This window comes from Gambusia affinis, linkage group LG12, assembly GCF_019740435.1.
Source record: "Gambusia affinis linkage group LG12, SWU_Gaff_1.0, whole genome shotgun sequence".
NCBI classification, from domain to species: domain Eukaryota; kingdom Metazoa; phylum Chordata; class Actinopteri; order Cyprinodontiformes; family Poeciliidae; genus Gambusia; species Gambusia affinis.
The window spans coordinates 8,446,434-8,458,118 of record NC_057879.1 but is presented as its reverse complement, the minus strand read 5'-3'; the positions used below and the strand labels follow the sequence as shown (position 1 = coordinate 8,458,118).

General features: G+C 40.9%; 1 protein-coding gene across 1 annotated transcript; it reads left to right on the top strand.

Annotated features, from left to right (window-relative positions):
• Window positions 1-56: 56 nt before the first annotated feature.
• On the top strand, window positions 57-10,216 carry LOC122841152 (serine/threonine-protein kinase OSR1-like). The gene is made up of 17 exons (XM_044134226.1): window positions 57-296; window positions 805-917; window positions 2,691-2,799; window positions 3,080-3,221; window positions 4,280-4,335; window positions 4,481-4,590; window positions 4,694-4,795; window positions 5,251-5,384; window positions 5,474-5,522; window positions 6,172-6,237; window positions 6,440-6,562; window positions 6,872-6,907; window positions 7,070-7,222; window positions 7,814-7,913; window positions 7,993-8,061; window positions 8,172-8,236; window positions 8,819-10,216. The coding sequence occupies exons 1-17, from the start codon at window positions 227-229 to the stop codon at window positions 8,891-8,893; spliced, it is 1,572 nt and encodes a 523-aa protein (XP_043990161.1). The 5' UTR covers window positions 57-226; the 3' UTR covers window positions 8,894-10,216.
• Window positions 10,217-11,685: the final 1,469 nt, after the last annotated feature.

Here is an 11,685-nt window from a genome sequence, read left to right as displayed (position 1 = left end):
TGAAGAGGGCGACATCTTGGTTCCTCCCTCTCTGACTTACGTATGACGTTGCGTCAGACGCGCGTAAAGTTGTGTTGACAGGGGCGGCGGCAGCGGCAGGAGTTGTCAAAGGAACAGCAGCAACCAGCCTCAACGGACCCGAATGGAGTAAAGTCAAATCTGTCATTTTAGACCGCGTTTGTGTTATAGCTTCCACGCGCTTTTACACACCACTGAGGAAACAAACATGGCTGACGAACAGTCCACCCAGTCCTGGACCATTAACAGGGATGACTACGAACTCAACGAGGTGATAGGTGAGTAGCTTAGCCTGCTAATGTTAGCATCATAGCCCTATCTTCACTGCAGCGTTGGCTGACAACTGCTGCTAGCCTCGCCAGCTACTGGCGTTGCATGTCTTCTGCAATCAGAAGTCAAGTCCCAACCCGTAGCTCTTCATGCAGGCCGGTAGTTTCCCTCGGGCAAGGCCACTTGCTGTTTCCTAACAGAGCTACATGAAGCTAAACGACTTGCTAGTAAAATTTAGCCGGCGAGTGTGAGAGATTCGCTATGAGAGGATAGAGGAAGGTGCTATTTGCTCGAAGTATAATCCTTACGTACATGTATATAATCAAGTATACGATAATTTCTAGCTTTAGAAAAGAAAATACATTTCGGAGGTGAAAAGTAATGGTAGCTGCGCTGTGTGAAGCTTGTGTGGTCTTAAATATAGTAGTAGTTATTATTTATTCCGCATAAAAGTTGTTTTTAAAAATAACTATTTGAGCTACTACTTCTCCTCACTGCTACTGTTGACCTCGTCAGGGAGTGGAGCCACTGCAGTTGTTCAGGCAGCATACTGCAAGCCAAGAAAGGAGAAGGTGGCCATCAAACGCATCAACCTGGAAAAGTGTCAAACTAGCATGGATGAGCTCCTGGTAAGACACCTTTGAAAGCAACGGGATTGTATTTGTAGTCCTGCAGGTGTACAGGGATGCATTTCCACGTGTGAAACTCGCAGATTGTAAGAACATATCAAGTACAGACAAATTGTATTATACTTTACACTACACTTTAATGTAACTTCAGATACTGAAACAAAATTTTTTGCATATTTATATACCAGATAAATGTGTTAGGACCTGTGAATAAAAGTGCACAGAAACTTTTGATTTGTTTGGCCCAGATCAGTTAATTTCCAGTTTATTACCAATACACTACGCCTGATTTCCTGCTAAGTGCTAAAAAGTTTACCAAGGTAGTTTAGTGACCTGTCGGTGGAACACCATGAGTTGTGTAACATTCTATGAAAAATATACATTTTACAAAAGTTGTAAAAAGTGTTGAATGTTAGATTAATGAAACTTGGTGAAAGCTGTGAGATATGCAAGAGCAACAGTCCTAACTTTGGATGCTGTTACTGGATGTGGATGTCTCATGGTTGGTTATTTTTAGTATCATTGACATGTTTAAACAGGAAATCAGTGGAAGAGCTAAAGTTCAAGAACCTTTTTTCAAAGAAAACCATACAATGAGTGTCTAAAATACGTAATGTCTGTGCTTCAGTCGGGCTGCATAAAAGTGAGAGAGAGCAAGATTTTCAGCAGGTAACAGTAAGGCTGACTATTAACGCTTAGTTACTCTGGTTTATTCTTGTGAAACATGCCCTGTTTGGAAAGAGAGGCAATTGTTTTAGTAATGCTAACTGTGCTAATATAAGTTTCTAAAAAATGGTTTATAATGGGAACTCTTCAGTAAATGTTTATTTTAAAATAGTGCAATAACTCTGTTTTTGAGTGTCTGCTCTCTCACAAACCGGCCTGTTGTTGCCTTGTTTGTATTATAAATTACCATCATAGCAGGAGAGAAAGTATTTCGCTGTTGTCTTTAAATTCTTACTTTTCTGTAAGAAAAAAACAAATCTAAATCAGATAAAACTTGTTTAGCAGAGATTGAAGAAGAGTTTCTTTTTTTGCACTTGGTCACAATTTTTAAAAAGTTGCATTTCCCCCTCCCCCCATTTCCCAAGTTACCAACACAAAAAGGCTTGACACATTTATGCTCTGCAATGTATGACTGGACATAATAAGCCACCTATTGGTCTTGGAATTCAGCAGCGAAATAATCAGTGTGGGTGGAATGTCAGCGTTTGTTTAATCCGGTGAAACAAGAAGCTCAAAGGTCAAGGTGCTTAATCACAACTATGCAAAACTGTGGCAGGTGTTATTGCTTATTAAAACTAATATAACAATTGGAGATATCAAATTATCTATAAAACTGCTTCGGGATACTTTCTTTACTTTTACTCGCAGCAAAATGTTACAGTGGATCATCAGATACTACTTTGCTCTCTTTGAATCATTGCCTTTTGTTGGTTGTCACACACTATCTGATGTGAACATTGTTACAATAGTGCTTTGTTGTGCTTCAGCTTGATCTAACTAGGTGTTCTTACATTTCCAAAGTCCTGAATAAACATTTGTCTACCGTCTCTATTTAAAAAAAAGAAAGAAAGAATCCTATCTTGTGACTCTAACCAAACGTAGTCAGTTATTCTTCTTGTCCAGACCTGATTTAAAGCGTGTACACCTGTTTTATGTCTTGGCTGTTGTAACAGGGAGATTAAACTCTTATAGACAGACTTGGACTCAATCCTGGCCTAGTCTAATGGTTGAGCTTTTCATGCTTTTTTCTTTTCCCCGTTTGTGCAGAAAGAGATTCAGGCTATGAGCCAGTGCCACCATCCAAACATTGTGTCTTATTATACCTCCTTTGTGGTGAAAGATGAACTGTGGCTGGTGATGAAGCTGCTCAGTGGTGGTAAGTAGTTCTGGCCAACTTTATTTAACCTTATTTGCTTTGTCAGATCAGGTTTTTGTCTTACCACAAAGCTTGACGAAAGGTAGATTGTTGGCCAGACTCCAGCTTTTCTTAGCTGCCAAACTTTTCCGATAGTCGACCAATCTAGTCAGGAACAAACAAATAAAAGTGTCGCCTCATTTTCTAACAGGAGGTTTTCTGTGAGTTGCACTCTTCCAGAGGCTTAGCAGGTCAAGGAACGGCCGGTGCGTCTCGTGACAAGCCTCTGCCTTTCTTCCAGGCTCCGTGTTGGACATCATCAAGCACATCATCTCACGCGGCGAGCACAGGAACGGAGTGTTGGACGAGGCCAGCATCGCTACGATCCTGAAGGAAGTCTTAGAGGGGCTGGAGTACCTTCACAAAAACGGACAGATTCATCGGTGAGGCCTGACGAGCTGGCAGCAAAACAAAAGGCCGGCACACGGCGCCATCTGGCTCGGAGCTTTTCTCCTCCGCAGTTTGAACTTGATCTCACTCTTTTAATATTTAATACAGTCAAAATGCATAATTGAGGAGGTTTGCTTTACATAAAAGTCCCTCTCGGGGAACATCTTGAGGGACAACTGAAAAGAGAGGCTGCTCTGTTCCCTCCTCCCGGTGTTGTGCCACATTACGAGTGTCACTGCGTCAGACTAAACAACTTTCTATTCGAGAAGCATTTCCCCATAACCACATGGATTATGTTGGAGTAGAATATGTCCAACACGTCATATGATTAACTCGTACTTTTGAGACGTTTTCTGACTTTAAGTTCAGTTGACAGAGCAGCAGCTGATTGGGCTCAGATGATGTGACTAACTCACTTAAACCTAATCTGTGAGGATGAGGCCTCAGGACCCGAGGCTCTTTGTGCATAGTTTGCACCTACTTTACAAGGAGTGCCTACTTACCCTTAAAAAGTCTTAAATGTGTGTTTCTAAAATTAAGGCCTTAAAATGTCTTAAGTTCATTTTAAGAAAATGCATGTTGGCTTTAAAAACGCTAATCAGGTCTTAAATTTAGTTGTGGAAGAACTATTTAATCTAGTGTTTGTTTAATGTTTTTCTTGCGTGACTTTTAAGTCAGGCAAAAGTTTGAGTTGCGTGCAGAAGGCTTCATTGTGTTCCGTGATACTAGATGCTAATATACTCTTCCTAGCTAGCTAGGTAGCTTTTTTTTCCTTGCGTCTATCAGAGGTAAGTGCAAATCTCTCCACAGCTGGCTGGACAACTTTAATATTTTGCCACTGGTTCACTTCTCACTCTTACAGGCCAGCCTAATTATCACCTATACTTGTAGTTTTTTTTGGTCTTAAATGTTATGTTAGGTTACGAAAATGTTTTAAAAAGTCTTAAATTTGAGTTGCTGAAACCTTTAGATGCCCTGTTTTATAGTGTGTGTAAAAACCAAGAGCAGTAGGATGAACACACTAATTAAATTCCTCACTCTTTACCATCAGAGACCTTAAGGCCGGAAACATTCTTCTCGGAGACGACGGCTCAGTGCAGATAGCTGGTAAAGTGTTTTTCTCCCATTTCTGTCCCTGTGACTTAAACAAAAAGTCACACTTTGAAGTTTGCGTTATAATATGAAACGGTTGGAAAAATAGTCTCTTTAAACATCTTTCTTTTATTTTCTTTTCTTGGCATTCACACCACAGACTTTGGTGTGAGTGCCTTTCTAGCCACAGGGGGCGACATGACGAGGAATAAGGTTCGGAAGACGTTTGTTGGGACGCCATGCTGGATGGCGCCGGAGGTCATGGAGCAGGTGGGAGTTGTCCTTCAGTTTCATCTTGTACTGAATCTAAAACAGGAAAAAAAAAATCATGTTTAACATTTTGTCCAAATGGCTTTAATTTTTATATCTGCAGGTTCGTGGCTACGACTTCAAAGCAGACATTTGGAGCTTTGGGATAACCGCTATCGAACTGGCCACTGGGGCCGCGCCGTATCACAAATACCCACCAATGAAGGTGACTGTGCACTTAGCATGGACCTTTATTTTCTAGTTATGCAGATGTTTAATGGTTTCCTTTTGGCTCGAGGAATCCAGACAATTTCGGTTTGCATTTGGGCCTCTGCTTGTTGTTGAGACGCCGGATCTGGAGATCGTAATAAAGAGCAATCTAACATTTGATTAAAATGCTAAATTTGAAAAATGTAGGAACTAGATATTTTAATATATTATAAATAAATTCATAATAAAATCTAATTTTTTAGTTCATTTGAATTTTTTTTTTATCTCAAAAATGTGCTGAAAAAGTTACAAAACTTACCTTGAAAATGCTTGAATTTTATTGTGGCAAAAGTGTTTGAACTCTGGGTCTACAAAATCCAGAAACTTCATCAGAGCCAGACTTCGGCTCGTCTCTGTTTTCATGTTCTTACTCACTAATGAACTCGTCACCTGAATATTTGTGTTTTCCAGGTGTTGATGCTGACTCTGCAGAACGACCCTCCTGGCCTGGAGACGGGTGTTGTGGACAAAGAAATGGTGAAGAAATACGGCAAGTCGTTCAGGAAGATGATCTCCTTGTGTTTACAGAAAGATCCAGAGAAAAGGTCAGTTGGTCTCTGACTCTCTTATTTTCCGACCAGATGCGCCGTTTGTTCCAGAACATCTGAAAAGAATCTGTCGGTCTCTTTTTCAGACCAACGGCTGCTGAGCTGCTGAAGCACAAATTCTTTACAAAAGCCAAGGTGAGCTGTGTGTTTATTCATAGGAATTAGGGATGGAAGTTATTGATTAATGAGTTAATCTAAAGTTGATAGATCTTATCGATTGACTAACGATGAAATGATAAACTGCCATTTTAATCTATCGGGGCGGCTGACTGTCTTTTCACAATATAAATATAAATTGGACTTGCGAATACGGGAAATGTCGCCGTCCGGTGCTTCTGGCAGGATGAGGGGATAAAAAAACGGTAGTTTCCCGGCCAAAACGAGAGACTTGGCAGGTTTGGCTCGGCGGGATGAAGCGGTAATAAGGTGATAACTGAAGGAGTTGTTGAGTATTTATATTTTAAAACAGACCCGCATAAAATGTATCTTCCATTCCTCATCATATTCTGGACCGTTGTCAGTTCTGATATGGCCCCGACGCCATCTTTGTTCCTTTGTCAACTGGCTCCATCGGCGCCCTCTGCTGCCTGGATGCCAAACTACAACACTTAAAGAATGTCTAAGTGGACATTATTAGTTAATTAGATTATTAGATTGGAACAAATTTTAACTATTGATCAATAGTTGGTCACAAGGGATTGTTTGTATCCCTAATCCATTTATTCTCAAGTTTTTGAAATGAATGGTTTTAAATGTAGATTTGTTTTGTTTTGTTTTGTTGCAGAACAACGAGTACTTGGAGGAAAAGCTCCTGATGAAAGGCCCCACAATATCAGACCGATCTAAAAAGGTTTGGCACTTTTTACCAATGCAGATGAATTTAATGTTTACAGGAAAAAAAGTGTTTTTATGTGACTAATGTTCACTGGTTTAATAAGGGTGTGACACAGTTTCACAGCCATGGCGTGTGGCGCATGCTGAGATCGGCCTTGGAGAGGCTCAAACAGCTGCCCACAGTAAACTCTCTCTCTTTATTGGGGTGCGTCCTGCAGGTGCGTCGCGTTCCCGGGTCGAGCGGCCGCCTCCACAAGACGGAAGACGGCGGATGGGAGTGGAGCGACGACGAGCTGGATGAGGAGAGCGAGGAGGGAAAAGCGGCCGTGGCCGCCCTTAGGGTGAGACCCCGCGTGCAGATGGTGCTCAGATCCTAACAACCTTTAGCCTTGTAGTGAATGTGTTTTGGTCTTGTATTAATTCAATTAATTACAATGGCTGAAAGTGGTTTAAATAACTGGCCTGAACTTCTGCTTAAATCTCTGTCTAGTGTTTGTTCGTTTTAAATAATGTCTGGGCGTTGGGTCTGTTTTCCTGTTTACTCCTCAATCCTATAAAACTCCCAGCAGTTCATGGATGTGGACTGGCGGGGGGATGAAAGACAAATCGCATGTATTCAATCCTGATAATCTATCATGTCCATTCTGCAGTCACCCAGAGTGAAGGACAGCTCCCAAAACATGGAGGTGAGTGTATTTGTGGTGGGCATGACCTGAAAACTCTTGATTTTCATCACGATGCCGACACACAGCGATCTGCATGACTCTCATTTCTTTCAGTAATTTATTTCCACATTGAATGTAATAAAAAAAAAAGACCTCCCAAATTTATCTGCAAATTTCTGTTAGCTTTTCCCGCCAGCAGATGGCGCCACCACGCATCTGCAGCCGCCCGGAGCTGCACAGGAGAGACCAGCAAACCTGGCTGCAGCAGGAGACGAAGCTCCGCCGCCGCAGGCCGCCACCCAGCCGGCGAGCCCTTCGCACGGCGCCGCGGTTCAGGTATGAACAGGAAAAACGTTCATGATTTGGTTATTTTCAGGGAGGAAACCATTAATCGCATGATTCACAGTTAATCAGTTGTTGAAATGATTGTCAACTAATTTAGATTAATCAATAAATTGTGAAATGGAGCATGCAGGGACCAAAAAAGGAAATTTTCTGGAAAAAACAAAACTCATACAGGGTTTATTGTTACTTAAAAAATCTTATAATAAAAAATAGAATTTACAGTAAGGATAAAGTGTAGTTTTTACATTGAGATGTAGGATGTGGTCGATTCCTGGTTAGAAATCTTGTGATTTTTGGGACTTTTAAGAATGAATTTTAGCCGTTCTTTTGCAGAGTGGAATAATAATACAACAAAAACAGTTTATTATTTCAATTGGGTCGCGGTCCGGGCCACACTAGTAGCTTAATGTTGGCCAACCTTATTCACTTTTACACCAATTAATGTGTGTTTGAGATCACTGTGAAGAATGGCCCAAATAATCCATCAAATGTCCCGAGTTAATATGAAACTTGTGTTGCATTTAAACTGTTGTTTCCTGCTTATAAACATTCACATCTTTAATTATTTGACTTTCACTTCAGGATCCTGCAGCCTCCAGCGTTCCCATCAGCCTCGTCCTCAGACTGAGGAACAACAAGAAGGAGCTCAATGACATCCGCTTTGAGTTCATGAGTGGCAGAGGTCGGAGCGCTCGCTCAGGTCTTTCTGTCTGTTTTTGTCACATCCTGCCTGAAGCCGCTCACGTCGTTTCTGTCCGCAGACTCTGCTGATGGCGTCTCTCAGGAGCTGGTCTCAGCCGGTCTGGTTGACGGGAGGGACTTGGTCATTGGTAGGTTGACAACTTTATTCACTGTGATACGTTTTTACACATTTACAGCTAATATTTGAAGTGTTTATCTGTCCTTTTAAGCCAGTTCCTGTTGGTCTCTTTTTGTTTAGTTGCTGCCAATTTGCAAAAGATTGTTGATGATCCTCAGAGTAACAAAAATGTGACCTTTAAACTGGTAAGCCAAGAGACTTTATTCTGCTTTAATAATTATGTGGATTTTTAAATTACTTTTTTCTGAGTTAAGTGCTTAGTTGTACAGTCAGGATGCAATAGTTTGAGTATTTCAAGCCCCCATACTTAAATTGTAATTTATTACCGGACATAGTTTTTTCAGAAGATTCACTTCAATGTCTCAAAAAGCTAAGTTTGCCTTTAATATGTTAATCCCAGGTGTTACATTTTGTCTTGATAGGATTATGTAATGTTGTAAATACACTTTATTTTTTCTCGTGGGACTTTTCTGACAGCCAAACATTTGAGTCGCACTCACACGTCTTCATTGCGTTCTGCGACTCAGGACGTTGAAGCTACCGCTAACTAGCTGCTAGCATGCACTTTTTAGCTAGCTAGCTTTCTTTACATCTGTCAATGACGAGAGCAAATGTATCACAAGTTGGTTGGATGATGTTTGTACGTTTCGATGGAAACTAAAGGCCTTAAATTTAATTCTCGACGGCCTCAAAAATATTTTGAGTCTTGTATTAGAGGCAGTTGAAACCTGGATGAAGCAGAAATCATGGTTTCTGTTTGTTTCCAGGCGTCTGGTGTGGAGGAGTCCGAGATTCCCGACGACATCAAGCTGATCGGATTTGCGCAGCTCAGCATCAGTTAAGTGGAGCAGAGTTGGCGAAATAAGACTGAAACGTTTGGGTTTGCACAGCTGCATTGTAGTCAACTCCAAGGACCCACTACTGCCAAAGAGAGAGGACTGAGGATGATGAGGAGGAGGAAGAGGAGTGAGGTTGGCAGGAGTGTGACTCTACTGCAGGATGCACGAGGACCACACCAAGGCGCTCAGCTCATCACAGGAACCACACTTGAAATGTTTACAGTGCGCTTACAGAGTTTAACGGGAGAGAAAAATGCAATCAACTGTTATCAGCTCCTAATTCGTTTTCCTTTTAGTCCTCCTCTGCGTACACAAGCACAATCCAAACCATCTCCTGCCAGTACTGGAAACTGATGGCCTTTTTTTAATTTTATTTATTTTTTTCTCTCTTTTCTTTTCTTTTTCTTTTTTAAAAATCAGTTTGTGCCACAAAGCTCGAGAGTTGTCGTGCCACCGTCACGCGGCGCTTTCTGCTACACTGAAACTGAACGTTCAGCCTTAGCTACCGTAAACTTCCCTCTCCCCCCAAGTGTTCGGTAAACAAAGAAATCACTTTCTTCATAAAAAAATAATATATCAAAGAAATCTAAGAGTGTCCCTCGAAGTTCGATACTGTACCTCAACGCATCGTAGCAAAGTTCTCTGATCCGGACTCCTGTACGAAGCGTCAGAAATGGTGTAAAGAATCGGAAAACATCAGCGAGGATTTCTGCACTGTTAAAACTATTCTCATGTGAGCAGCAGCGGCTTCAATTCTTTTCTTTATCTTTTTTATAAACTACTTTATCCACTGGTATTTTCTGATGTAGTGCACACAGGTTTATTTTCTCTCACTGAGCTCTGCCTAATATTCTTCTACTATGCAATAGTGCAGTTTATTTCATCATATTTCACCACCGGTTGCTACTTTGGTTTTGCAAAAAAAAACAACTTGCTATTTATTTTATTAATTTTTTTTTTGGTTTGTTTTGGTGCGTGCGCCTCCAAAAAGGAGTTCATCAAAGGTCAACCAGCAGAACTAGAAATATCTTTAGGAACCTGCTGCAGAAAGTTACATTACTAAAAACCCGACTCATCAACAGTTTGACCTGTAGGATGATTGGTTTCCTTTTTCTTTTTTTTCTTCCTGTAAGAAATAATTCAGCCTTGTGGCAACTGATGACCTGACAGCTGCAGAGAATCCTGAATGCTGGTGACGGGTGTGGAGTCCGAGCCGACTCATGTTACACACTGACTACGAGTGAACTTCTGTGGAGGCGTGCATGCTCAAAAACTGGAAATGTTCTTCCAAAGTCAAATAAAGCTTATAGGGGCAGCTTACTCTCACAGTTGTTGGGATTGTCCTTTTCTATGCGGTAGCTTTCTTTTTTGTGTTTTATTTTGAAGGTCTTTCTGTACTTCACTGAAATTTAGCTGCTACCACATAACAATGAATACTGAGTCATGGCTGTATGCGTGAAATCTGGTCTACACTTATGGGGCGCTAGTGTCTTTAAAAAAATAGTAACATGTCCTAACACATAACCTGAGTAGCAACAGGAATTTATACACAAAATGCAGATGTACATAATGTTCATACTTTTAACCCTCCTGCAGTCAGTGAATGGTTACAAGCACTTTTATGAGGCTTTTTTGTGTGTGTGTGTGTGGTTTTGGGAACTGACGGTCTGACGGAACAAACCTTCCCCACTGTAGGAACATTTGCTGCGTTCCTCCTGAACGTCGCGCTAAAGCTAGGTTTATGGTGAGGCTTGCATGAGGGGCGGCGTGCCTAACGCGTTCACCTGGCGCGATGCTATGGCGCCTTGTCGCGCACCTCTTTATTTGCGTGCAGATTGCGCCCGTCACCTTTCAGGCAAACTGGAAGATCTTGAAGGTGCTGCTGCAGAGCAGGTCGTCCTGCACTGGCATTTATATAAACCCTTTGATGGAGGCTCATTGTAGGAGAATATGGCGTCAACGTACGAGTCAAACTCCAAACCGCTGGCTTGGCTCGCGAGCGCTCAACGCAAATCCTCAAGACCGCGGGAGGGCTAAAGTATCCCGCCTGTCCTCAAACCGTTAATTTTCCAACAACAAAAAAAATCCTAACTCCAGTCACTAGACTATCAAAGCTGCAGCGTGTGTTTTTGTTCTGTGCCTCTGGTGTTTTTTCTGGTTTCCGTATCAACCAGTCAGTGTTGATGTTAATTTAAAAACCCCTGAGCATCAACATCCTGATGGGGACAGATGGGACCAATTTGTTAACCCCTTCTGTACAAAAAGCTCATTTTTGTATCTCTTTCATCAACAGAAACTGAATAAGTTACAAAACTTTATTCTGAATAGTCCAGAAAAATGTAAACTGTAATTTGAGAACATTTATTCTATAAAAATCAACACACACAATTGTTGGCAGCAATAAAAAGTTAGTCTAATCTTTTTTTTTTCATTTATCTTTACACTTTTAAGTTGATCAGACTTTTTAGGAATTTTAGATAATAATCTTGACTTTTTGCATCTCTGGGGTGTAAATATAAAATGACAGAGATGTTAGAAAAATATAAATGCGATACGTTATATGATATCGCCAATACTTTGATGCACCATCAAACTTCTGACCTTTAGAAATGTTTGTGCTTTTTCCTTTCAATTATTTTTGTTTAAACCTGCAAAGGAATTTTGATAAAGTTTATAGATATCTACAAAACATTAACATGAATATCAGAAACAACAAAAGATTTGTGTGCATTGATTACCAATATATTGTTTACCAATATATTGTTTATCCTTTGAGGAAAATCAAAGCAAACCTT

What these genes read in the sequence shown, in the direction of transcription:
- LOC122841152 (XM_044134226.1), top strand. Translation starts at nt 227, where the DNA reads ATGGCTGACGAACAGTCCACCCAGTCCTGGACCATTAACAGGGATGAC. An exon ending in AAAAACGGACAGATTCATCG is followed by an intron (nt 3,222 to 4,279) that starts GTGAGGCCTGAC and finishes CTTTACCATCAG; the next exon opens with AGACCTTAAGGCCGGAAACA. An exon ending in ACAGCTCCCAAAACATGGAG is followed by an intron (nt 6,908 to 7,069) that starts GTGAGTGTATTT and finishes AATTTCTGTTAG; the next exon opens with CTTTTCCCGCCAGCAGATGG.